This window comes from Neoarius graeffei, chromosome 1 (assembly GCF_027579695.1).
Source record: "Neoarius graeffei isolate fNeoGra1 chromosome 1, fNeoGra1.pri, whole genome shotgun sequence".
NCBI classification, from domain to species: Eukaryota; Metazoa; Chordata; class Actinopteri; order Siluriformes; family Ariidae; genus Neoarius; species Neoarius graeffei.
Window position 1 is genome coordinate 117,681,988 of NC_083569.1, and position 27,485 is coordinate 117,709,472.

The 27,485-nt window shown below is 44.5% G+C and overlaps 1 protein-coding gene across 1 annotated transcript in view; it reads left to right on the plus strand.

Annotated features, from left to right (window-relative positions):
• esyt2b (extended synaptotagmin-like protein 2b) overlaps window positions 1-27,485 on the plus strand; it is a 156,564-nt gene that overhangs the window by 25,156 nt on the left and 103,923 nt on the right. Inside the window, exons 3-7 of the mRNA XM_060915607.1 lie at window positions 2,326-2,460; window positions 10,988-11,064; window positions 11,168-11,240; window positions 22,338-22,427; window positions 24,016-24,071. Coding sequence (XP_060771590.1) covers window positions 2,326-2,460; window positions 10,988-11,064; window positions 11,168-11,240; window positions 22,338-22,427; window positions 24,016-24,071 — 431 coding nt within the window. The remainder of the gene's footprint in view (window positions 1-2,325; window positions 2,461-10,987; window positions 11,065-11,167; window positions 11,241-22,337; window positions 22,428-24,015; window positions 24,072-27,485) is intronic.

Below are 27,485 nucleotides of genomic sequence, written 5' to 3' on the forward strand. Positions count from 1 at the left end.
AATTGATATCTCCTTTGAAAGAATTGGAATGAATCTCATTGGGCCATGAGATCGATCTGTACATGGGTATCACTTTGTATTAGTTATAGTGGATTATGTAACATGATACCCAGAAGCAGTGCCTCTTTGCAATATCTCAGCACGCAGTGTTGTGGAGGCACTCTTCTACGTTATCTCCCGAGTTGAGATTCCAAAAGAAATCCTGACTGATCAAGACACTACCTTTATGTCACACACATTGTGCAAACTGTACAAATTATTGGGGATTAAATCGATTCATACTAGTGTTTATCATCCTCAAACAGATGGGCTGGTCGAACTATTTAACCAAACACTTAAAAACATGATTGATAAGTTCATTCATGGGGACACCAAAAACTGGGACAGGTGACTTGACCCTCTGTTGTTTGCAGTGCGCGAGGTCCCACAAGCCTCAACCAGGTTTTCGCCATTTGAATTGCTGTATGGGCACAGGCCCCGTGGTGTCTTAGACATCATTTGAGAAAATTGGGAGGAGAGACCTTCTCAAAGCCTCTTGTCTCATCTTCATCCGCTTATCCGGGGCCTTCTCAAAGCAAAAATGAAATTCAAAACGTTCTTGACCTGAGAGCAAAACTCCATGCACTGAGTCACATAACCCAGGAGAATTTGTTACAGGCTCAAGAGCATCAATCTCGCCTGTACAACAGAGGGGCACAGCTAAGGGAATTTGCTCCGGGAGATAAAGTCCTCATTTTACTGCCCACTTCAAGCTCAAAATTACTTCCCAAATGGTAAGGGCCCTTTGAGGTCACACAGCAAATTGGAGAGGTCAACTACGAGGTAAAACACCCAAACAGGGGTGACACATCAAATTTATCACCCAATCTCCTGAAAATGTGGAGAGGAGGAGGTTCCTGTGGCTCTGGCGACGGTAGTTCCAGAGAGGGCAGAGCTTGGACCGGAGGTAAGTCTAAAAAGTGTGGCCCAATTCACCCCGTCCCCTGTGGAGACCACCTCTCACCGTCCCAGAGAGCATAGGTTATTAGGTTGCAGGAGGAATTCTGTGATATGTTCTTGCCCCTTTCTGGTTATACTGACCCCATAGAACACCACACTGAGACTCCCTCAGGGTTGGTGGTGCACAGCCGCCTGTATCGGCTCCCCAAGCACAAGAAAAAAGTGGTTCAGGACAAACTCCAGGCTATGCTTAAGATGGGGTAAGTGAAGAGTCGCACAGTGACTGGAGCAGCCTGGTGGTCTTGCTTCGCAAGACCAATGGATCAGTCTGGTTCTGTGTGGGCTATAGAAAAGTCAATGCAGTGTCTAAAGTTGATGCATATCCGATGCCTTGCATTGATGAACTGCTCGATCAGTTAGGTGCAGCTCGCTTTTACTCAACAATGGATTTAACAAAGGGATATTGACAGATCCCCTTGACTCCATTATCCTGCAAGAAAACAGCCTTTTCCACTCTATTTGGTTTATACGAATTTCTCACCCTTCCTTTTGGGTTGTTTGGGGCCCCAGTGATGTTTCAGTGTCTCATGGACTGAATTCTCCATCCCCACAATACATATCTAGATGACATAATCATTTATAGTAATGATTGGGAACGGTATCTACAGCATCTCAGGGCAGTCCTGAGGTCGCTGAGGTGCACTGGGCTCACAGCAAACCCGAAAAAGTGTACAATTGGACAGGTGGAAGTATCTGGGCTTCCATTTGGGTCATGGGCAGGTGCATCCCCAAATTGATAAGACTACAGCAATTGTGGCCTGCCCAAGACTTAAGGTGATCAAGGTGCAATGGTACGAATCAGGTTCAAGCAATACACTAACATGGTCTCCTCAATATCTTTCTTCTATGCAGTGGAGAAAAAGGTCAGAGAAAGGAATTTCAGAAATTCAGTCATGCAAACTTTCCAGTGGAGAGGGAACCGCTGATGAGATGGATAAAGAACTGTACAACAAGCCATGGAGGAACTTCTCCATGGACTACTGCAGCTAAGTGAAAAGAACATGAGCAACCACTCAATCAATTCAGAGATCTCAGTGCAGCCCGGCAACAGCAGTCAAACAAAAGGTCACCAGGGCTGGATAGATTGACCTCCAAGTCAGATAAAACCTTCTGGTCCCTCATCAGTCTAGATCTGGACTCCGTTATTCTGAAATGCACACAATCAAAAGTTCTACCTCTCAGTTTACTGACATCGCTTTATTTAAGAAGTACACACTTTCCAAAATATAAGCCGTGATTGTCAGGAAAACCAATGATCTTGTGTTTCTCAGTCCTGCTCTCTCTGTGTGTGTGTGTGTGTGTGTGCGTGTGCGCGCGTGTGTGTAGACAGTGAATCAGATCTGGCCGTACGCTTGTCGTTTCCTGGAGAAACTCTTTCGCGAGAACATTGAACCAGCGGTGAAAGGAGCAAACGCACACCTCAGCACGTTTTCCTTCACCAGGATAGAGCTGGGGGATAAGGTACACACACACACACACACACACACACACACACACACACACACACAATCTAAGACAAGCCTCTAACTAGGCCATCAGACTCTGTTGTGCAAAAATAATGACTCCCACACTGACCGCAGATCAGTTTGTCCCTGTAGTGGGTGTGTCCCAGGGCTCTGTGTGCTGATGCCATATCCTTCCTGAAGACCCCGGTATCAATCAAGAAACCAGGAGAAATTTGTCAGTTGTTAGATTCTTCATGACTTCATACCTTCATAACTGCTGTTATGATCCTACAAAAATGACAGAGTGCTGATGTGTTTTTTTTTCAGCAATTAATCACATTCACGCTGACTCATCCCCAGATATATGCTTCGAGTGATGCATGAACCAGTGAGGAAACATTTATCTGAAAGTGTAATATCGTTAAGCTAAAAGTAGTAAATGTTTTCACAAAAACTAAAAATTCCACTGCTGTTTTAAGTTTAGCCATGCCCACATGACTTGAAAAGCAAAAATGGCTTGAAAACAATGAAGGACAAAATGGAACAGATGAAAATGTTACTTTTTTGCTCTACATAGTGAAAAAGATGTGGAATAACAGTATTTAACACACATTTCTATCTATCTGTCTCTCTGTCAATCTCACAGTGTTTCCGTATCTATCTATCTATCTATCTATCTATCTATCTATCTATCTATCTATCTATCTATCTATCTATCTATCTATCTACAGTGGGTACGGAAAGTATTCAGACCCCTTTAAATTTTTCACTCTTTGTTTCTGTAGCAACTTGGATGGGTGGGTGGAGCACAGAAGGACGGCAGGCCAGAACTGAGTTCACAAAACCGTTTATTATCAGCTTTTCAGCTTCGACACGTTTATTCATATATCTTCCTATACACACACACGCCACACACACGTGTTCTGGTCGGGAGAGAGGCCGCTCTGCTCTCGCTCTCTTCCTTAAATAGGGCGCGGCTGCTGGGATGACACACAAACACAGGTTAATTCACCTCAGGTGTAGTGATTCTGCCACTTACCTTCCCTGACTCCACCCTCCGGTCACAGACCGACACTTGACCACGCCCCCACTGCCACATACCCCCACCGCCCGACTCAGGCCGGGCAGCTGTCCGGCCCGCAGCCGACTACCCCCCCCCCCGACGGGAGAGGAAGTCCGCCACGACCATCTGCGCCCCCGGCCTGTGGACCACCTTGAAGTTAAAGGGTTGGAGTGCCAGATACCAACGGGTGATCCGTGCGTTGGCATCCTTCATGCGGTGGAGCCACTGGAGGGGTGCATGGTCCGAACAGAGGGTGAAAGGGCGTCCCAGCAGGTAGTAACGGAGGGTGAGAACTGCCCACTTGATGGCCAGGCACTCCTTCTCTATGGTGCTGTAGCACCCCTCACGCACTGACAGCTTCTGACTTATATACAGCACTGGGCGATCCTCCCCCTCCACCTCCTGGGAAAAACCAGCCCCTAGCCCTCTGTCCGATGCATCCATCTGCAATATAAAAGGGAGAGAAAAGTCAGGGGAGTGTAACAGTGGCCCCCCACACAGTGCAGCCTTTACCTCAGAAAAAGCCCGCTGGCATTGCTCCGTCCACTGGACCGGATCCTGTGCCCCCTTTTTAGTGAGATCAGTCAGCGGGCTGGTGACGTCCGAATAATTAGGTATAAACCTACGATAATAGCCAGCCAGCCCCAGGAACTGTCTCACCCCCTTTTTGGTCTTGGGCCTCGGGCAGGCCACAATTGCCGCTGTCTTGTTAATTTGGGGATGCCCGTTGCCCAAGTGGAAGCCCAGATACTGTACTTCCACCCGCCCAATCGCACACTTCTTCTGGTTGGCTGTGAGACCCGCCCGCCTCAGCGACCTAAGGACGGCCCTCAGATGTTGGAGGTGCCTCGGTCAGTCATTACTATAGATAGTGATATCGTCGAGATAGGCGGCCGCATAGGTGGCGTGGGGGCGAAGGACCCTATCCATCAGCCGCTGAAATGTAGCGGGCGCCCCAAACAGCCCAAAAGGAAGTGTGACAAACTGGTGTAAGTTGAACGGTGTGGAAAAGGCCGTTTTTTCTCGGGATAATGGAGTCAAGGGGATCTGCCAATAACCCTTTGTTCAATCCAGTGTCAAGTAAAAGCTAGCCGTGCCTAGTCGATCGAGCAACTCATCAATACGAGGCATTGGGTACGCATCAAATTTAGACACCGCGTTGACTTTTCTATAGTCCACACAGAACCGGACCGACTCGTCGGCCTTGGGAACCAAGACCACCGGGCTGCTTCAGTCACTGTGGGACTCCTTGACGATGCCCATTTCGAGCATGGCCTCGAGTTCTTCCCGAACCACTTTTTTCTTGTGTTCGGGTAGCCTGTAAGGGTGGCTACGCACTACCACCCCCGGGGGCGTCTCGATGTGGTGTTCTATGAGGTTGGTGTGGCCGGGCAGGGGCGAGAATACGTCCGAAAACTCGGTCTGCAACTGGGCAACCTCCACGAGTTGGGTCAGGGAGAGGTGGTCTCCACAGGGGACCGGAGAGGTACGCGATGCCAATATTCCCTTTTGAACCTCCGGGCCCAGCTCCGCCTTCTCCGGAACCACCGACACCAACACCACGGGGACCTCCTCGTTCCAGAGTTTGAGCAGGTTGAGGTGGTAAATTTGTAGCGCCCCGGCCCTGTCCGTTCGCCTCACCTCATAGTCAACGTCCCCGACTCGCCGTGTGACCTCAAAGGGTCCTTGCCACTTGGCAACTAATTTGGAGCTCGATGTGGGCAACAGTACGAGTACTTTATCTCCCGGTGTGAACTCCCTGAGGCGTGTACCCTTGTTGTACAGGCGGGTTTGTCGTTCTTGGGCCTGCCGCAAATTCTCCTGGGTTAGGTGGGTGAGTGTGTGGAGTTTTGCGCACAGGTCAATAATGTATTGGATTTCATTTTTACTTTGTGAAGGTCCCTCCTCTCAATTTTCCCGCAGCACATCTACAATGCCGCGCGGCTTACGCCCATATAACAATTCAAACAGGGAGAACCCCGTGGAGGCTTGGGGAACCTCTCGCACTGAAAACAACAAGAGTTCGAGCCACTTATTCCAATTACGTGCGTCCTCACTTACGAATTTTTTAATTATATTTTTGAGGGTGCGATTGAACCGTTCAACTAAACCGTCCATTTGTGGGTGATGCACACTAGTGTGGATCGGCTTAATACCTAATAACCCATACAGTTCCTTTAGTGTATGTGACATAAACGCGGTGCCTTGGTCAGTCAGAATCTCTTTCGGGATTCCAACTCGGGAGATAATGCGGAAGAGTGCCTCTGCAATACTGCGTGCTGAGATATTGCGAAGAGGCACTGCTTCCGGGTATCGCGTTGCATAGTCCACCAGAACTAATATAAAGCGGTACCCTCGTGCTGACCGATCTAATGGCCCGACGAGATCCATCCCAATTCTTTCGAACGGGATCTCGATTAATGGGAGAGGGCGCAAAGGTGCTTTTGGAATGGCCGCTGGATTTACTAACTGGCATTCGCGGCATGCCGTACACCACCTACGGACATCGCCGTGAATCCCCGGCCAATAGAATCGGGCCATTATTCGTGCTAGTGTTTTATCCTGCCCTAAGTGTCCAGCCATGGGATTAAAGTGAGCCGCCTGGAATACCAATTCCCGGCGGCTTTTCGGAATCAAAAGCTGCGTGACTTGCTCTTTAGTTTGAGTGTCCTGCGTCACTCGGTATAATCTATCCTTCATAATCGTGAAGTAGGGGAAGGACGGGGTGGCGTTTGGCTGGAGCGTTTGACCATCGATTACTCTCACTTGGCCAAACGCATGCCGCAGAGTCTCGTCTCGTGACTGCTCTAACAGGAAATCCACCAGGGATTCCCCAATAGAGAGAGGAGGGGCCGGCGGCTCCTCACTCTGACGCGGAGATGACGTAGACGGCTCTGTGACAGCTGCTCCCGCCAACGCGACACCGGGACCTCCCCTTATTAATTTACTGCAGGACCCACTCTTTACTAGGTGCCTCATTAATTCTCCAAATCCCAGCCAATCAGTCCCCAAAATTATTGAGTGGGTAAGGCGAGGATTAACCGCCGCCTTCACTATAAATTTTTCCCCTCGAAAAAAAATGTGGACTGACAATAAAGAGTAGCTGTGAACATCCCCGTGTACACACAACACCTTCACCAATTGTGCGCCCCCCAGTGCCTTGTCTTGCACCAGGCTTTGGTGGATTGAGGTTTGATTACAACCAGAATCCACCAACGCCTGATATGTATCCCCTTGGATACTCACCGGTATGCGATACGCTCCGGCCCGATCGAGGGCGGCTCCTGGCGCGTCGGGGATCCGAACCACCGCGCCCACTTCCATCACCGAGCACTGCTGTTGGAGGTGGCCCGGCTCCCCGCAGCACCAGCAAACCGGCCGGGGCTTCCTCTCTGCACTGGTGCTCTGGGGCTCACTCACCTGGGGGGGGGGAGAGACAGAAGGGAGAAACAGGAGGGCACCGCGGGTGCGGCGGGCTGGCTGGGGGGGGGACTGGCCCCCACCTCCGCGGTGGGGGAACGGGGCGAGGAGGAGACACGGGAGGAGAGGGAGAGAGGAGAGGGGAGAAGAGGTTGTCTGCTGTCCTGCCGTTGGGACAGCCACCAAATGGTCCTACGCCAGCTTGATTGCCTGATCCAGTGATGCCGGTGGGTGGCACTGGACCCACTCTGCAGCTCCGGCTGGTAGACGCGCGATGAACTGCTCCAGCCCCACCTGGTCGATGATCCCCTCGGCGTCGCGGTTGTCGGCCCTCAACCACCGCCCGCAGGCGTCCCAGAGTGGCTGGCCAAACGCGAACGGCCAGCCGACTTCCTCCAAGCGCAAAGCGCGGAAGCGCTGTCGTTGTTGCTCAGGGGTGCACCCCACACACTGGAGAACGGCCCAGCGAAGGTCCGCGTAGGGCGGTCGGCGGGGAGCTGTAGCGCGGCCAGCTGCGCCTCTCCCGTTAGCAGGGGGAGGAGGCACGCTGCGCGCTGTTCCATCGGCCACCCCGAGGTCTCTGCGACCTGCTCAAAGAACGTGAGGAAGGCCTTGGGATCATCCTGCGGGCCCATCTTCGTCAGGGTGACGAAGTGACTTCCTCAGAAGTGACATCTTCATCAGGGTGACTTCCTCAGAGTGCTCAGGACCTCAGACTGGGCCGAAGGTTCACCTTCCAACAAGACAATAACCCTAAGCACACAGCTAAAATAACAAAGGAGTGGCTTTGGAACAACTCTGTGACCATTCTTGACTGGCCCAGCCAGAGCCCTGACCTAAACCCAATTGAGCATCTCTGGAGAGACCTGAAAATGGCTGTCCACCAACGTTCACCATCCAACCTGACGGAACTGGAGAGGATCTGCAAGGAAGAATGGCAGAGGATCCCCAAATCCAGGTGTGAAAAACTTGTTGCATCATTCCCAAGAAGATTCATGGCTGTACGAGCTCAAAAGGGTGCTTCTACTCAATACTGAGCAAAGGGTCTGAATACTTATGACCATGTGATATTTCAGTTTTTCTTTTTTAATAAATTTGCCAAAATGTCTACATTTCTGTTTTTTTTCTGTCAAGATGGGGTGCTGAGTGTACATTAATGAGAAATAAAATGAACTTTTTTGATTTTAGCAAATGGCTGCAATGAAACAAAGAGTGAAAAATTTAAAGGGGTCTGAATACTTTCTGTACCCACTCTATCTATCTATCTATCTATCTATCTATCTATCTATCTATCTATCTATCTATCTATCTATCTATCTATCTATCTATCTATCTATCTATCTATCTCAGTGTTTATCTATCTATCTATCTATCTATCTATCTATCTATCTATCTATCTATCTACAGTGGTACTTGAAAGTTTGTGAACCCTTTAGAATTTTCTATATTTCAGCATAAATATGACCTAAAACATCATCAGATTTGCACACAAGTCCTAAAAGTAGATAAAGAGAACCCAGTTAAACAAATGAGACAAAAATATTATACTTGGTCATTTATTTATTGAGGAAAATGATCCAATATTACATATCTGTGAGTGGCAAAAGTATGTGAACCTCTAGGATTAGCAGTTAATTTGAAGGTGAAATTAGAGTCAGGTGTTTTCAATCAATGGGATGACAATCAGGTGTGAGTGGGCACCCTGTTTTGTTTAAAAAACAGGGATCTATCAAAGTCTGATCTTCACAACACATGTTTGTGGAAGTGTATCATGGCACAAACAAAGGAGATTTCTGAGAACTTCAGAAAAAGCGTTGTTGATGCTCATGAGGCTGGAAAAGGTTACAAAACCATCTCTAAAGAGTTTGGACTCCACCAATCCACAGTCAGACAGATTGTGTACAAATGGAGGAAATTCAAGACCATTGTTACCCTCCCCAGGAGTGGTCGACTAACAAAGATCACTCCAAGAGCAAGGCGTGTAATAGTCAGCAAGGTCACAAAGGACCCCAGGGTAACTTCTAAGCAACTGAAGGCCTCTCTCACATTGGCTAATGTTAATGTTCAGGAGTCTACCATCAGGAGAACACTGAACAACAACAGTGTGCATGGTAGGGTTGCAAGGAGAAAGCCACTGCTCTCCAAAAAGAACATTGCTGCCCATCTACAGTTTGCTAAAGATCACGTGGACAAGCCAGAAGGCTATTGGACAAATGTTTTGTGGATGGATGAGACCAAAATAGAACTTTTTGATGTAAATGAGAAGAGTTATGTTTGGAGAAAGGAAAACACTGCATTCCAGCATAAGAACCTTATCCCATCTGTGAAACATGGTGGTGGTAGTATCATGGTTTGGGCTTGTTTTGCTGCATCTGGGCCAGGACGGCTTGCCATCATTGATGGAACAATGAATTCTGAATTATACCAGCGAATTCTAAAGGAAAACGTCAGGACATCTGTCCATGAGCTGAATCTTGAGAGAAGGTGGGTCATACAACAAGACAACGACCCTAAGCACACAAGTCGTTCTACCAAAGAATGGTTAAAGAACAATAAAGTTAATGTTTTGGAATGGCCAAGTCAAAGTCCTGACCTTAATCCAATCGAAATGTTATGGAAGGACCTGAAGTGAGCAGTTCATGTGAGGAAACCCACCAACATCCCAGAGTTGAAGCTGTTCTGTACGGAGGAATGGTGTGCAGGACTGATCAACAGTTACTGGAAATGTTTAGTTGCAGTTATTGCTGCACAAGGGGGTCACACCAGATACTGAAAGCAAAGGTTCACATACTTTTGCCACTCACAGATATGTAATATTGGATCATTTTCCTCAATAAATAAATGACCAAGTATAATATTTTTGTCTCATTTGTTTAACTGGGTTCTCTTTATCTACTTTTAGGACTTGTGTGAAAATCTGATGATGTTTTAGGTCATATTTATGCAGAAATATAGAAAATTCTAAAGGGTTCACAAACTTTCAAGCACCACTGTATCCCTTTTTCTCTCTATCTCTCCATCTCAATGTTTCCGTATCTATCTATCTATCTATCTATCTATCTATCTATCTATCTATCTATCTATCTATCTATCTATCTATCTATCTATCTATCTCGGTGTGTTTCCATGTCTCTCTCTGTTTCTCTGTTTCTCTATCTATCTATCTATCTATCTATCTATCTATCTATCTATCTATCTATCTATCTATCTGTTTCCATCTCTCTCTCTCTCTCTCTCTCTCTCTCTCTCTCTCTCTCTGTTTTTGCAAAACCTAAAAATTCCACTGCTGTTTTACATTTAGCCATGCCCACAAAACTCCATAAAAGGCATATTGAGCTGAAAATGATGACTAGTAATGGGTAGCTGAATCTTTTACTAATGTATCAGGAACAGGATTATAGAATATTTATTTAAAGTACAAAGACAAAAACCATGAAATAAACAAATGTGTAGGGTAGGCATGGAGTTTAAAAAAAAAAGACAAAACGACAATGAGTTAACAAGGTCATGAATATGCAAATGTTCTATTTTTTTGCTCTACTTGGTGGCAAAGGTGGGGGCATAACAGTATTTAATACAAAATATGTCTAACCCTCAGAAAACACTACATCAAACTAAACTTTAAAAATATTAAATCCATAAATAAAGTGAATTCAAAAAGAAATCGCATCTTTATGACATCATGACGGCTCGAAGCGCAGTCCGGGACTGACGTGACATAATGCAGCTCGGCCACTGCAGTGCCTCAGCTACCAGAGACGCACAATGATTCCTCCTCCTTTTAAACAGTGCCATTACTTTTGTTCCTAGGGAACGACTAGGCTTAATGTATTCGTTTTGATTGATTTTGTTTTTGTTACATGAACTCAGGAGCGGAGTGCAGGACACAAAGGTGTGAATAATTGACGAGAGAATAATTTCAGGCTGTTTGATAAACAAGGCTCGTTATTTGTACCTGGGAGAAGGTTGGTTTAATCAGCGTGGCTGTAAATCAGAGTCGGGGACGTCATCGCAGGAACGTTTTACGATCTGTGTGTGTGTGTTTCTGCTTCTGCTGTAGCCTCTCAGGGTCAACGGGGTCAAAGTTTACACTGAGAACGTGGACACGCGCCAGATCATCATGGACCTCCAGATCAGGTGACCTTTACACCTTTCCATGTGCTTTTTTTTATACTTATACTTATTCTACTTATTTTAATTTATTCAAATCGACTCTTTGTTTGTTTGTTTTTCGTAACAGCTTTGTGGCGAACACCGAAATCGAGATGGACATCAAGCGATATTACTGCAAAGCTGGAATTAAAAGCATACAGGTCCTTCATCACTTTTGTTCCTGGATTTCTTTTGAAATATTTATTTATTTTTAAATTATATAAATACCAAATTTGCTTACATGGAATTTTGTCCAAATAGCATATCAGACACTTTATTAGAGTAAATCATGATACAATTTACAGGCTTATTTTCATTTTACTGATTTCTAAATTAATCCAATGAGTTATTTGTGCATTAGTTTTAATAGACAGTGAGGTCCAAAAGTTTTTGCACCCCAATACAGTTTTGCACCTGTATATATACATACATGCGACATAGAGGATATCGTCACATCCATAACGGAATTTCGTCACATCCATAACGCTGACTTTTCCTTCCGAAACTCTGCATGAAATACAAAATATTTTAAACAAAGATTTTTTTAATATTCACCTTGGACCCCTCTATCAAATGGATATCTCCATTTCGACATTAGGTTTACAATTTCAGAGAGTTTGATAAAAATGTACAGTCACCCAAGAAAAGTGGTACTTTTTCTGTCACATCCATAACGCATCTTTTATTGGCATTTTCTGGCATGCCCTAGATGTACTATGGGAATTGTTCTTGTTCTATCACTTCTCCAGTATGGTACAGCCTTAAAATATGCAACACCTGTTTAAATACTGGGAGACAATAAAACATGCACTGGGTCATTTGTTGCCATTTTGAGTTCAAGTGTCACGTCCATAACGCTGGAATTGCTCATATTACACAGTTGCTCGAAGACATTAAGTTTATCTTCGAGTGATGAATGTACATCACAAGTGAACAAATGAAAATATTTTCTACACGAGAAGATAAACTTCATATCTTTGCTCCACCGTGTAATGTTCTTTATATTTCTCCATGAGAAAAAAATGTAAGTTAATCAAAAGAATTGTAATTTTGAACCAGTTCGCCATTTTGACAACACTGTGGGAAAACACTGGAAGTGACATCATCGGAGTGAAATATCGGGAATTATTATACAAACAGGACACTTTTTCGATGGAATAAAAACGTGTTCTATTCCCTTCTAGCGGGTTTCATTCATTTGGTTTGGGTGTATGCAATATTGTTAACATATCGCTTATCCTATGTGTATTACGTCACTCTACCCAATGGAGAATGAGTGTTGAATACAGTTTATGATATTGCACGGTTGTCAAGACAATATGACATCACACATCGGAGCTGTTGCGAATATCTAATGAGAGAGTTTTCTGCTGTATGTGCGCAGAATCATTTCTTTGTTCACCGGGAAAGAGAAAGGCATGCTGAACACCCGAAAGGCTACCAAAACTTCATTATATATTCTTTACGTATATTTACAAGAGGAAAACATGCCAGTGGAGACACGCCAGAGATGTAAAACATGGCCACCAGGTTTGCTTGATTAAATACGGAAGATTGTGAGAGAATTTTGGCTGCCAGGTCGCTCCATTGTGTGTAGTTGTTGATGTTGATTTTAAAAGTAACTAAGTAAATTACACAGGGACATGAATACTTAAGTCTGAGTGAAAAATACTGGGGGAGTCTGAAGGCAGAAATCTTAGTTTTTCGGTCGTTAGCCTGTGCTAGGAGCTCTCAGTAGCATTGGCTTGACTGTGCTAGCATTGGTCTTTGCTAACACTACTGATGAATGCTACACTGGCTGGAAGGTAACTGCACTGCTGCACTAACAGCACTGAGTCACGGGTAAGCTAGCATTGGCCTTTGAGAATGCTGATATGAAAGGACTGTGTATGTCTCATCTCATTATCTCTAGCCGCTTTATCCTGTTCTACAGGGTCGCAGGCAAGCTGGAGCCTATCCCAGCTGACTACGGGCGAAAGGCGGGGTACACCCTGGACAAGCCGCCAGGTCATCACAGGACTGACACATAGACACAGACAACCATTCACACTCACATTCACACCTACGGTCAATTTAGAGTCACCAGTTAACCTAGCCTGCATGTGTTTGGACTGTGGGGGAAACCGGAGCACCCGGAGGAAACCCACGCGGACACAGGGAGAATGTGCAAACTCTGCACAGAAAGGCCCTCGCCGGCCACGGGGCTCGAACCCGGACCTTCTTGCTGTGAGGCAACAGCACTAACCACTACACCACCGTGCCGCCGACTGTGTATGTATCTCATCTCATCTCATTATCTCTAGCCGCTTTATCCTTCTACAGGGTCGCAGGCAAGCTGGAGCCTATCCCAGCTGACTACGGGCGAAAGGCGGGGTACACCCTGGACAAGTCGCCAGGTCATCACAGGGCTGACACATAGACACAGACAACCATTCACACTCACATTCACACCTACGGTCAATTTAGAGTCACCAGTTAACCTAACCTGCATGTCTTTGGACTGTGGGGGAAACCGGAGCACCCGGAGGAAACCCATGCGGACACGGGGAGAACATGCAAACTCCGCACAGAAAGGCCCTCGCCGGCCCCGGGGCTCGAACCCAGGACCTTCTTGCTGTGAGGCGACAGCGCTAACCACTACACCACCGTGCCGCCCCTGTGTATGTATAATAAAAATAAATAAATAATAATAATATTGGCTGGCTTTTTTTCGTGGTCTGTCAGATATATTCCATTCAGCTACTCATCTATGACTCATTCAGTATCATGCTAGCTGAATGGAATATATCTGATATAGCACGAACAAAAGCCAGCCAATATTATTTAAATATGTCACTCAGATCTGCAATGTATTTCGTATGAAAAATGTGAGTTTTTCAGCAACTTCATATCTTCAAGCGAACATGTGATGTTATTTTTATTATATTGACACATTCACAAACAAAAAGTCCCCAAATTTATCAAAACAACTTGCTCATTGATTTCCTCACAAGTGACATATAGAGATTTATCACAGTTTTGGTTCTCCATGTCCCAGATGGAGCTCGGATGAACAAATATGAGTGGTGTATTTCCCAGTAAAAGACTCATGTCCATATATATATATGCATAACACACAGTGGTACTTGAAAGTTTGCAAACCCTTTAGAATTTTCTATATTTCTGCATAAATATGACCTAAAACATCATCAGATTTTCACACAAGTCCTAAAAGTAGATAAAGAGAACCCAGTTAATCAAATGAGACAAAAAATATTATACTTGGTCATTTATTTATTGAGGAAAATGATCCAGTATTACATATCCGTGAGTGACAGAAGTATGTGAGCCTTTGCTTTCAGTATCTGGTGTGACCCCCTTGTGCAGCAATAAGTGCAGCTAAACGTTTGCGGTAACTGTTGATCAGTCCTGCACACCGGCTTGGAGGAATTTTAGCCTATTCCTCCGTACAGAACAGCTTCAACTCTGGGATGTTGGTGGGTTTCCTCACATGAACTGCTTGCTTCAGGTCCTTCCACAACATTTCCATTGGATTAAGGTCAGGACTTTGACTTGGCCATTCCAAAACATTAACTTTTATTCTTCTTTAACCATTCTTTGGTAGAATGACTTGTGTGCTTAGGGTCGTTGTCTTGCTGCATGACCCACCTTCTCTTGAGATTCAGTTCATGGACAGATGTCCTGACATTTTCCTTTAGAATTCGCTGGTATAATTCAGAATTCATTGTTCTATCAATGATGACAAGCCGTCCTGGCCCAGATGCAGCAAAACAGGCCCAAACCATGATACTACCACCACCATGTTTCACAGATGGGATAAGGTTCTTATGCTGGAATGCAGTGTTTTCCTTTCTCTAAACATAATGCTTCTCATTTAAACCAAAAAGTTCTATTTTGGTCTCATCCGTCCACAAAACATTTTTCCAATAGCCTTCTGGCTTGTCCACATGATCTTTAGCAAACTGCAGACGAGCAGCAATGTTCTTTTTGGAGAGCAGTGGCTTTCTCCTTGCAACCCTGCCATGCACACCATTGTTGTTCAGTCTTCTCCTGATGGTGGACTCCTGAACATTAACATTAGCCAATGTGAGAGAGGCCTTCAGTTGCTTAGAAGTTCCCCTGGGGTCCTTTGTGACCTCACTGACTATTACACGCCTTGCTCTTGGAGTGATCTTTGTTGGTCGACCACTCCTGGGGAGGGTAACAATGGTCTTGAATTTCCTCCATTTGTAGACAATCTGTCTGACTGTCGATTGGTGGAGTCCAAACTCTTTAGAGATTGTTTTGTAACCTTTTCCAGCCTCATGAGCATCAACAACGCTTCTTTTGAGGTCCTCAGAAATCTCCTTTGTTCGTGCCATGATACACTTCCACAAACATGTGTTGTGAAGATCAGACTTTGATAGATCCCTGTTCTTTAAATAAAACAGGGTGCCCACTCACACCTGATTGTCATCTCATTGATTGAAATCACCTGACTCTAATTTCACCTTCAAATTAACTGCTAATCCTAGAGGTTCACATACTTTTGCCACTCACAGATATGTAATATTGTATCATTTTTCTCAATAAATAAATGACCAAGTGTAATATTTTTGTCTCATTTGTTTAACTGGGTTCTCTTTATCTACGTTTAGGACTTGTGTGCAAATCTGATGATGTTTTCGGTCATATTTATGCAGAAATATAGAAAATTCTAAAGGGTTCACAAACTTTCAAGTACCACTGTATATATGAGTATATTTGTTCACACACTCTATCTCTTTATAATGTAATATAATGGTTTCTATAAATAATAAATGAATAAATCCATAATGGATGTATCTCAACTGGATCATCATGCAACTTGAGTGAACACTAAAGTCATTAAAGCTAAAAAAAAATGGGGAGGGGGTCAAGGGTAACGAACCAGATTCTAATAAACAGTGAAATTCATGCAAATATTTCAAAGATGCCACCTTTCACTCCAGCTGTTGTCAGTAACATCATTTGTAATGGAAAATTGTTGTGTTAATTTAGAAAATAATGCAAAATACAGTAGAAGTTTATTCACTGGCACTGTCAGACTTTTGGAGCTCACTGTACTGTATATTAAAACTAAAGCACAACATTCACTAATGTGTAAAGGATAAAGAATTAAAGTGAGTGTAATTTAGAGTAACCTTTAGCAAAGATTTACTGTTCTGACTGCATTCTTTAGCAAGATATTTTTAATTTCTTTGAAAGCGTGGCTGTGTTTTTGTTAATCAAAACTAATCAGGGCTGCAATGAGTGTGTGTGAGAGTGTGTATGAGTGTGTGTGGTGTGAGTGTATGTGATGGATATAAGACCTTTGTTTTACTGGGATATTTCCTGGAAGGAAGGCTCCTCCACGAAATACAGCCTATTTATAAAGTGTGTGTGTGTGCGCGTGTGTGTGTGTGTATTTATAGTGGGGCCTGTAACCAAATACAGGAATGCCCTTGTGCTGTAAGTTGAAGTGGATCACACACACACACACACACACACACACACACACACACACACACATGTTGACAGTATGTGTTCTGAGCAACAGGAAGCAGATGAACTAATAAACGTAATAAACATAAATGCAAAGTCGCATACAATGAACCAGAGATATCCTTGTAGTATAATGGAATATAAAATGACCATCACACACTCATCAATACTTGCCTCAGAAGGATTCTCCACATCTACTGGCCTGATACCATCAGCAACCAAGAAGTATGGTGGAGAACAAAACAGCAGCACAGATCCTCCAAAGATGTTGGCAATGGACTGGCCACACCCTCTGAGAGCCTGCTTCCAGCACCACAAGACAAGCCCTGACCTGGAACCCTCAAGGGAAAAGGAAAAGAGGCCAGCCAAAAAACACCTGGCACTGAGACCTAGAGGTGGACATCAAGAAGATGGGCTGTTCCTGGGGGCAGCTGGAACGACTGGCCCAGGATCTTGATGCCTGGAGAGCTCTTGTTGGTGGCCTCCACTCCAGACGGGACAACAGGCAGAGATGAGATGATCATCACACACTACTACAACACTGGGGCCGAAACGATAAATTCTGTAATCTGCTCTTTGTAAATAAACACAGTCCACCTTTCAGCTTTGGTGGGTGGAATCATACCAAACTGCACTGATGTGTGGAAAATCAGAACTCCATACAACTCGGAATTACTCCACCATTTTCCACGTGAAAAAGTGCGAGGAAAACCACACAGACATGTCCGCCTTGGTGTTTGTATTTTGCTAGCGATAAGCTCGCTGCGCTGTGTAGTTACTTCCGCAACCCTACGAACTCTAGAGTCAGTGTTATAGATTTAGTCAGAGAGTATATCTATATGGTGAAGGATCTGAAGCTAATACCTATTGTATAAACTGTATACGAGGGTACTTCACAAAGTTCTCGGCTTCACCCAGAAACAAGGGGCATAACTCCCATTTTGGGACAAAACCATATACTATAAAGCCTTGTATCACTGTTCAGAAAAACACAAATGAAAGAAGCAATCAAAGATAAAAGGAGAGCAAAGCTTCGAGCTGGCCTGCTGTTGCTCCAGGACAATGCGCCCGTCAACACAGCACAGGTTGCAGGGGCAGAAGCAGCTGAATGTGGCTTTGAACTGTTGTCCCATGCACCTTACTCACCTGACCTGGCACCGCCTGACCTTTATTTGTTTCCGAAACCGAAATCCCACTCGCGTGGTCACCATTTTCAGAGTGATGATGAAGTCATCCATGCTGTTGAGGAGGATCTGGAGGCTCAAGATGTGACTTTGTCCTTCAAAGGGATAGCTAAGCTTGAATATCGGTGGATCAAGTGCATTGAAATTAAAGGAGATGATGTTGAAAAATAATGCAAGAACAAATCTTTCTCCTGTGATGTTTTCTGGGGGAGGCCGAGACCTTCTTGAAGTACCATCATACATTATAACTTATTTAAAGGTAAGAAGTGTTGCTCATACGCCGAGCAGCCATGTCGGTTTGACGTCACTTGCTGAACTCGGAGGTCAAGAGACTGTCCTGATCTCCAAGTGAGTTGAGGGGTGTTTTATTCTACATAGAGAAGGAAATTCTTGTTCATTTTAGGTGAATCAAAAGATTTGTTTGTTTGCTCGTTCAGTAGGAAAGCACTTCCAGAAAGGCTGATATGTTGCAGCCTCATCTGTATAATTCAGCGCCTACAGTCATTCATTTTCTTGCTCTCAAACTTAATAATGTAAAATTGTATCAGAATTGTTATATATTTAAAATGTAGCATTGTATTACTCTAAAATTTGCTTGCATACTAAAATAAATGATTGGCAAAAGCCTGGATTTTCAATAATCCATCCATTCATTATCCATAACCGCTAATCCTTTGCAGGGTCATGGGCAAGCTGGAGCCTATCCCAGCTGACTATGGGCGAAAGGCGGGGTACACCCTAGACAAGTCGGCAGGTCATCGCAGGGCTGACACATAGAGACACACAACCATTCATACTCACACCTACGGTCAATTTAGAGCCACCAGTTAACCTAACCTGCATGTCTTTGGACTGTGGGGGAAACCGGAGCACCCGGAGAAAACCCACGCAGACACAGGGAGAACATGCAAACTCCACACAGAAAGGCCCCTGTTGGGCACTGAGCTCGAACCCAGAACCTTCTTGCTGTAAGGTGACGGTGCTAATCACTACACCACCATGCTGCCTGATTTTCAATAAGTACAGTAAACAAAAGACACCATGTTTTGTGAAATCATTTGAATCACTTTTATTTCATGGTTGTTTCAAGTATTATTATAGATAAGATTCTTAAAAAAGTCTAAAGTCCTTCCTGCACCATGCAATCAGGTGGCGCTGATCTCCATAACCCTTGGCTTCTTACCTGTACAGCTAGGGTTACGGGGGGGGCTAGCCCTCTGGTAACCATGAGAACTTGACTCCCCACTTGCATCTGTATTGCAGTGTGCCTTGCCAGATGGCAGTAGGTACCTTTTTTTTTTTTTTTTCAAATGATGGCCTTTGGTATGACCCAACCACAAGTAGAACTTGCGATCTCCTGATCGGGAGGTGGACACACTAACCAGTAGGCCAACTCATGGTATAACAGGAGTATGGAGGCAGAATAGTATGTTTCCTTTGTGCTTGTTTAGTACACACTAACATACTGTACATACTGCTTTCTGCATACTAGTAGTATGGAAGTATGAGTATTGGGATGCAGCGGATGTCTTTAAAAGGCGGCAGGTCACCGGTTCATTTGTTGGTTCGTTCATTCTCTAGATGAGACTTGTCATGTTATGGTTATTTTGCCATATCCAGTTCTTAGTTATCTAAATCTTGTCCTCTTGCTCAAGAAGAAGAAGAACACACTTTATTTATCACATGTGCACTTAAGCACAGTGAAATTCCTCTCTGCATTTAACCCATCTGGAGCAGTGAACACACACATGAGCAATGAGCACACACACATACCTAGAGCAGTGGGCAGATATGCTACAGCGCCCTGGGAGCAGTTGGGGGTTAGGTGCCTTGCTCAAGGGCACTTCAGCCCAAAGCCGCCTCATGTTAACCTAACCACATATCTTTGAGCTTGTAGGGGAAACCAGAGCACCAGGAGGAAACCTACGCAGACATGGGGAGAACATGCAAACTCCACCCAGACTGCATGTTCTCCCCATGTCTATGTGGGTTTCCTCTGGGTGCTCCAGTTTCCCCAGGGTCCTATGATCGTTTGCAGTTGCTTGATTGACATGTCAGCTTTTGGCAAGTTCTGCAAAGAGCCAACAGGAGGTGACGCACAAGAGAGACGAACGAACCAGTGCTTGTAGACAGTAGAAAGTCAGAGTCAGATGAACGAATCACCGATCTGTTCAGTTTCAGTTCATTTATTCATTTGGTCAAAAAGATTTGTTCGTTTGTTTTTCAGTTGCCGTCTTGAGTTCCAAGTTAGACATCAGGACAAACCCGACTTCCAACAATGAAACGCATGTTCAGTTCAGAATTCCCACAACATCCACCTTCAACATGGCACTACACCGTGTCAACGTTGGTTGCATTGTTGTCTATTTGATTTGACTAGCTGTGCAGCTTTTGTTTTTGTGAAAAGTTCTGTTTTAACATTTAACGCAATTCCATAGATTTCCTATGATTCCATAATGCCCTAAAGACATGAACTTGCCCTCAATGTGTTTTTTCCAAGCTGAAGCAGTAGAAATTTCCAAGTATGATGGATTTTCTATTTATATAAATAGAGCTTGGTGTACAAACTCTGTTGTCGCCGAGAGACACTGCTCACCTAACGTGCAGTTTCTCATGGTTAAATGTAGACCTTTTTATCTCCCAAGAGAACTCACATCAGTTATAGTTACTGCTGTATATACACCACCTGGACAACCAACTGCTCCAACTTGGTCAAGAAGGCTCACCAGCATCTCTTTTTCTTAAGGACTCTGAAGAAAAAACACCTCTCTTCAGACATCCTGGTGAACTTCTACCACTGTACCATCGAGAGCATCCTAACCAACTGTATTACAGTCTGGTATGGGAACTGCTCTGTCTCGGACCGGAAGGCACTGCAGAGGGTGGTGAAGGTTGCCTGGCATGTTGTGGGAGCCTCACTTCCTGCTACTGAGGACGTCTACAGGAAGCGATGTCGCAGGAGAGCCATAAACATCAACAAAGACTCCTGCCATCTAGCACACAAACTGTTCACTCTCCTGCCCTCTGGAAGACGCTACAGGAACCTTCAGACCAAAACCACCAGGTTCAGGAACAGTTTTTTTCCTTCAGCTGTCTGAACTCCACCCCTCCACGGTCCCCCCCTACACACACACACACACACACACACACACACACACACACACCAACCCCCCGAACAAACTGAATTGACTTGAACTGACTTTACTGCACTATCACTATTTGCACTACTGTTTATTCATACCGTGTTTTGTATATACTGCAAATATCTATATATCATACCATTGCACTATAGTTTATTCATATTGCACATTGTACATACTGTAAATATATATCATTATACTAATCCATACCGTGTAATTCCTGTACATTTATATATTACTCATCTCATTATCTCTAGCCGTTTTATCCTGTTCTACAGGGTCGCAGGCAAGCTGGAGCCTATCCCAGCTGACTACGGGCGAAAGGCGGGGTACACCCTGGACAAGTCGCCAGGTCATCACAGGGCTGACACATAGACACAGACAATCATTCACACCTACGGTCAATTTAGAGTCGCCAGTTAACCTAACCTGCATGTCTTTGGACTGTGGGGGGAAACCGGAGCACCCGGAGGAAACCCACGCGGACACGGGGAGAACATGCAAACTCTGCACAGAAAGGCCCTCGCCGGCCACGGGGCTCGAACCCGGACCTTCTTGCTGTGAGGCAACAGCACTAACCACTACACCACCGTGCCGCCCATTTGTATATTACACTTATGTTATTTACTGCTATGCACTTCTGGTTAGATGCAATCTGCATTTCGTTGCCTTGTACCTGTGACATGTGCAATGACAAAGTTTAATCTAATCTAATCTAAATTTTCGCGGTATTAAAGCGTCACTAAGAAGTAATGGATCGTCGGTTTTATTTCTTTGTTAAATTTGTGGTGAGCTGTTGCGTCTTGTCAATCAAACCGAAGATAAAGTAATTTACACACAAATCACTGGCAGGGGCAAGTACACAAGAAAACTGGTGTTTAGCACTGATTTCACTTAAACACCAAGAAAGTGATTTAAAAACAAATAAGAAGAATTATTCATTTAGTGCAAAAGTAATGGCACCTCACAAAGGACAAAGTGTTATAGTGTGTTCGTCAACATGCTGCAGTGGCTGAGCTGCATTACTGGAAAATAAAAAATAACTTGCATTTTTTTCCTTTATGAAGCATGATCTTTTCAAATAATATCTCTTTTCACACAAGCAGAAGATATTTTTTTGCTGAAAAGCAATGAGAGATGACTGGAAAAATGATTTTATAAACACAGCTCATCCTTACAAGGCAGATTTCAGCTTCGTAATCCAGAAAGACAGAAATCAGACTAGTATATGGTGGTTTAATTTCCCATGTGGTAACGCTGACTCTGTGTGTGTGTGTGTGTGTGTGTGTGTGTGTGTGTGTGTGTGTCCTCAGTGTCAGTTCACTTTCTTCAAATTTCACTGTAGATCTTTATCTTGATGTAAACTGTGTCAGATAAAATTAGTCTCAAGAATCCTTTGCGTGTGCATGTGTGTGTGTGTGTGTGTGTGTAGCTCCACGGTGTGTTGCGGGTGGTGTTGGAGCCACTGATGGGGAAAATGCCGCTGGTTGGTGCCTTCTCTCTCTTCTTCCTCAAGAAACCGGTGAGTTTAAGAGTCTTTTTTTTATTTTATTTATGTGACTACGTCTCAAATGCCAGTTCTTTAAAAAACAAACAACAATAACTACTCATATAAAAAAACACTATTACTACTACTAATAATGGTTGCTCGGTAGAGTTTTACAGAGCCCCACTGATCAAACCAACACAGCCTGAAGCTCCAGTGCTGTCAAAATACAGTAGAATGTTAACATAGCAACTGCTATGGATTTATTACCATTAATTCTAATTCATGGTAATAGTTAATTAGTGCTAATTAATTAGCTTGCTAGCTTAGCGTGCAGGTTCAGCAGCTGAAAGTTTGTTTCATTTCAACCTACAATCTTGTACATGAGTTCATTTAATGACATCACAGTCTAAGCTGATGTGTAGCTCCGCCCCCAAAGCAGTGCTCTTGGAAAGTGTACTCTGTGTGTGTGTGTGTGAGTGAGTGAGACAGACAGACAGACAGACAAAGAGGGTGAGAGAGAGACAGACAGACAGAGGGTAAGATAGAGAGACAGACAGACAGAGGGTAAGAAAGAGAGAGAGGGAGATGGAGAGAGACAGACAGAGGGTGAGAGAGAGACAGAGGGTAAGAAAGAGACAGACAGACAGAGGGTAAGAAAGAGAGAGAGGGAGATGGAGAGAGACAGACAGACAGACAGAGAGGGTGAGAGAGAGAGAGAGAGAGAGAGGGTAAGAAAGAGACAGAGACAGAGGGTAAGAAAGAGAGGGAGATGGAGAGAGACAGACAGACAGAGAGGGTAAGAGAGAGAGACAGAGAGGGTGAGAGAGAGAGAGACAGAGTAAGAAAGAAAGAGAGAGAGACAGACAGAGAGGGTGAGAGAGAGAGAGAGAGAGAGAGAGAGAGACAGACAGACAGAGAGGGTAAGAAAGAGAGAGAGGGAGACCGAGAGAGACAGAAAAGCAGAGAGGGTAAGAGAGAGTGAGGGAGACAGACATACGGACAGACAGAAAGGGTAAGAAAGACTGAGAGACAGACAGACAGAAAGGCAGAGACGTTAGAAGGAGAGAGACAGGCAGAGAGAGGAAGAGAGAGAGAGAGAGAGAGAGAGTATTCTGTATAATAAAGCTCCGTATGAGGCTGCCGAGTTGCTGCTCTGTTTTTTTTTTTGTCATTACTTGAATTAGAGTAAAACAAAACAAATATAAATATGCAAATGAGATGCAAGTGAATAATAAATTGGAAAACAAATGAACAAATAAAAAGAAGAGAACAGAAAAGAAGATGGATGGTGTGACAAAAGGATGTAAACATCTAAAGAGAGAGATGTCAAGATTGTGTGTGTGTGTGCGTGTGTGTTTCTGATGCTGAAGTCTGATTTCTGCAGTAGCAGCACATTCTTGTATCTGTTACACTTTATTGATCCCGTGTGTCTGTGCGCGCGTTTTATTGCACAACTGAATCAGCATTTCTAACAAGATGATTAGTTTAACCCAAACACATCATTTCACTTGTCTCTTCATTAGCTCTAACACACACACACACTGAGCTGAGTATGCAGCTCAAATTTTCTGACCGTTAAACTTTTCTTTACCTTCTGTTAACAAAGCGTTTCCTGTTTCAGCTCCTGGACATCGGCTGGGCCGGACTCACCAACATCCTGGACATTCCTGGCCTTAAGTAAGTCTGACTCGAGCTTTGAACCATTAATGCTGGATTATTGTTTTGTTCTGTTCTTTCTAAACTAGAAGTCATTTTCATGTCCATACGCGACCTTATTTGAACACAGCTTGCTGTATGTTACTGATAATTTAGCTAACTGTAGTCTGCTATAGTGAAACACTATAGCATGAAGCAAGAATTATTCCTTTGGTCTAAAATATTTTCCTACTTTCCTTCCTAAGTATAACTTTTATGAGCACTGTGACAAATCTTTGAGCAATAGCACGTCAGCTGTGGCTGTGTTGAAAGCTCACTAGCATTATTTATCTCCCTATTTTAACTTGATTAGTTATTTGTAACTTGTTAACTAACATTAGTTAGGTGGATTGCTAGCTGTATTACTTGTTTGTAACTTGCTAGCTGGTTAGCAGTCTAGCTAGCTATATTTATCTTTTGTATCTTGGGCTGACAGAGAAGTAGCCACCCCAGGTAAAAGCAAGGGTGGGGGTGTATGTATTTATGTAAACAAAGCATAGTGCATAGACTCTGTCATCGTTGATATGCATCGCTATCCTGATCTGGAGCACTTGATACTTAAATGCAGACCCTTCTACCTACCATGTGAGTTTGCTTGCATTTTTGCTGCTGCAGTTCATGTCCCTCCAGATGCTAATGCTAAAGTGGGCATGAAAGAACTTTGTACTGCTATTAGCAAGTTCCAAACCATGCACCCGCATGGTACCTTTATTGCTGCTGGGAATTTTAATCACTACACTTTGAGATCTCTACTTCCAAAGTGTGACCAGAATGTCTCCTGCTCCACAAGGGGATAAAAAACTTTGGATCTTGTTTACATCAAGGTGGCTGATGCTTACAAAGTCACACCCCTCCCCCACCTTGGACAGTCTGATCATCTCTTTTTGTTCCTGCTCCCCAAGCACACCCCAGTCATCAAATGTGAAACCCACAATGAGGACTATCAAGATCTGATTTGAGACTGGTGATTCCACTCTCCAGCATCAAGTCCAGCACACAGACAGGAATGTGTTTGCTGCCCAAGCCACCACATACTCCCTGGTTAACAGTGACACCAGCTGTGTCCTGGACTACATTAACAAGTGTGTGGACAGAGTGACAGCATACAAGGAAATAAAAACCTTCCCCAATCAGAAGCCCTGGATGAACAGAGAGGTTTGCCTCCTGTTCAAAGCAAGAGATGCAGCCTTCAGGTCTGGAGACCAGGTAGCTTACTGCTCAGCCAGGGCCAGTCCCAGGTAAGGCCAGGGCAAACATGAGGAAGCCATGGCCTAAAGGTTAGAGAAGCAGCTTTGGTACCAAAGAGTTGCCGGTTTGATTCCCTGGACCAGCAGGAATGGCCAAAGTGCCCACTGCTCTGGGTATGTCAGGATCCTGGTGTACGTTGCTCTGGATAAGAGCATCTGCTAAATGCCTGCGATGTAATGTAACCCGAGAAAGGGAATCTCCCAGGCTAAACATAATTATAAACAGAGAGTTGAAGAGCACTTCAATTCCTCTGACCCCCAGCACATATGGCAAGGTAACCATCACTGATATCAAACCTCTCAGCACTGTGCCACCAACCAGCTTGGCCTCCCTCCCTGATGAGCTCAACTACTACGCTCGCTTTGATCGGGGAAACAAGGAGGTCAACATCAAGGCAGAACTTCCATCTGCTTTCTCCACCTCAGAAGTTTGCTCTGAGCAGGGTGAATGTACATAAAGCAGCTGGTCCTGGTGGAATTCCTGGATGTGTGCTTAGAGCCTGTGTAGAGCAGTTGGCCAGGATCTTTACGGACATTTTCAACCTGTCTCCGGCCCAGGCAGTTGTCCCTACCCGCTTCAATACTGCCTCTGTTGTGCCAGTGCCAAAGCACTCCACTGCCACAGCCCTTAATGACTTCTGTCCTGTCACACTAACCCCATGAAAGCCAAGTTCTGTCACACTTGAAATCCTATTTTCCTGCCACGGTGGACCCACATCAGTTTGCCTACCCCCACAAAAGGTAATCTCCATGGCACTCTACTCTGGTTTGACCCATCAGGACTACCACAACTCGTACACCTCAGAAGTTCAGAAGAATGCTGTTCATTGATCACAGTGCATTATTTAACACTGTGATCCCCTCCGAGCTGATCTCCAAGCTTAGCCAGCTTGGTATTAGCACTTCCCTTTGCAACTGGACTCTGGAGTTTCTGACTAACAGACCCCAGTCTGTTCGGTTCAACAGTCTCTCCTCCACCACTATAACCCTGAACACCTGCATGCCACAAGGCTGCATTTAGAGCCCTCTACTATTCTCCTTGTTCACCCATGACTGTGTTCCTTTCCATGGCTGTAACACCATAATCAAGTTTGCAGATGACACCACGGTGGTGGGTCGGATCAGAGATGATGATGAGTCAGCCTATAGGGATGAAGTCCAGCATCTGGTCACGTGGTGTGATGATAACAACCTGGCGCTTAACACACAGAAGACCAAGGAGATCATTGTGGACTTCAGGTGGGTTAGGAGCCATGCACACACCCATTTTCATCAGCAGAGCTGTTGTAGAGCATGTGTCAAGCTTCAAGTTCCTTGGTATCCTCATCTCCGATGATCTCACCTGGACCCTAAACTTCTCCATCCTGGTAAAAAAAAAAAAAAAAGGCACAACAGTGTCTTTACTTCTTACAAAGCCTTAAGAAACCTCACCTCTGAAAACTGCCCAACAGATTACCGCCACTCAGTTACTTTCCAATTAGAGCATTTATCGCAAGTGATGCTTGGACAGGGCGAGTAACATCAACGATGCCACCCACCCTAACCATGCATTTTTCTCCCTCCTCCCATCCAGCAGAGGTTACAGGAGCCTCCGCTCTCACACCAGGAGGTTCAGGAGGAGCTTCTTCCCTGAGGCAGTAACCATGCTGAATTGCACACCACCACTCTGCTTGCATCACTGCACTCATCCTGCATTGTTCAGTACTTTAACATGCCATTTGGACTATTAATGTCTTGTACAAAATGGATCATTTACATTGGTGCACAGACTATGACATTTTATCCGATAGTATTACAGTACATGTAAGCAACTGTACATGTGTTCATATTGCTGCTGCACACACTGCCACTTTATAAACATCTGTACATATGGGTTAACTACTGCGAACTGTACATACAACCTTATGTACTTTCTAATCCTGTCCCCTCTGTAAATATGCATTTAAATATTTACAATCTTACAAACATAATATCTATATACTATAACTCTCCAATATCAATCACTGTATATACTGGAACATATAGCATCGCTATGCTGCAGTACTTACTTCTGGCACTTATCTATAAATAATACTATATTCTGCACTTCTGGTTAGATGCTAACTACATTTCATGGGCTTTGTACCTGGACTCTGCTCAATGACCAAGT